This window comes from Ceratina calcarata, unplaced genomic scaffold (assembly GCF_001652005.2).
Source record: "Ceratina calcarata isolate Rehan_Ccalc_2016 unplaced genomic scaffold, ASM165200v1 scaffold3910, whole genome shotgun sequence".
NCBI classification, from domain to species: Eukaryota; Metazoa; Arthropoda; class Insecta; order Hymenoptera; family Apidae; genus Ceratina; species Ceratina calcarata.
This window is the reverse complement of record NW_017162432.1, coordinates 1-694: the sequence shown is the minus strand read 5'-3', so window position 1 is coordinate 694 and position 694 is coordinate 1. Positions and strand designations below refer to the sequence as shown.

At 47.6% G+C, this 694-nt stretch overlaps 1 protein-coding gene across 1 annotated transcript; it reads left to right on the top strand.

The window, feature by feature from the left end:
• Window positions 1-107: 107 nt before the first annotated feature.
• Window positions 108-688, top strand: LOC108626277 (nephrocan-like; the record flags this gene model as incomplete). The annotated part of the gene is made up of 1 exon (XM_018026869.2): window positions 108-688. A coding segment is annotated over exon 1 (428 nt), but the record flags the coding sequence as incomplete, so codon positions are not given.
• Between the last annotated feature and the right edge of the window lie 6 nt (window positions 689-694).

Sequence of the window (694 nt, the reverse complement as noted above, 5' to 3'; positions counted from 1 at the left end):
ACTATAAATTATATTATATATTATATATTACTTGTTAACCAATCTTTATTAAGATAAATCCTGGCAGACATCATAACAGCCACAATTCCAACAGTTGTGCCATTAAATGAAATTACACTCATACAAACGCTGATTCTTATTGATCCTCCGGTTATACACACAAGACATGTTCATCGAACGATATCTTGCAACCGGAGTTTCATCCCTCCTTCATGGACATCTGAGCTTTCCTCAGTGCGTCCGCAGCATCCGAGGAAGCCATGCGCTCGCTGTTGCTCGTTTACCTCCTGTTATCAGTGGCAGCCCGAGACGCCGAAGAGGCCGACTGCCAAGTCTGCAACCACCTCTACGTCTGCCTGGCACAAGGAGTCCTGCACAGCGTCGCGTTCGAGGACGTGAACGCAGTGCAGACCATAGAGGACATCGAGCTTCATTTAGAAGGTCTCGGGATAGTCGACATAGCCAGAGACGCGTTCCTCGAGGTGTCAAATGCCTCAGCTTTGTACATACGCGACAACCGACTGTCTATAGTACTCAGACATCACTTTTCTGGCCTGGACCAGCTGACGTACTTGGACCTGAAGAATAATACCATCAGTGAAATCGAAGACGGTGCCTTTGCCAAGCTGCACAGTCTTGAGACGCTGTTGTTGGACTACAACAATCTGACAGGTCTCAGGCCTGGGATGTGGAA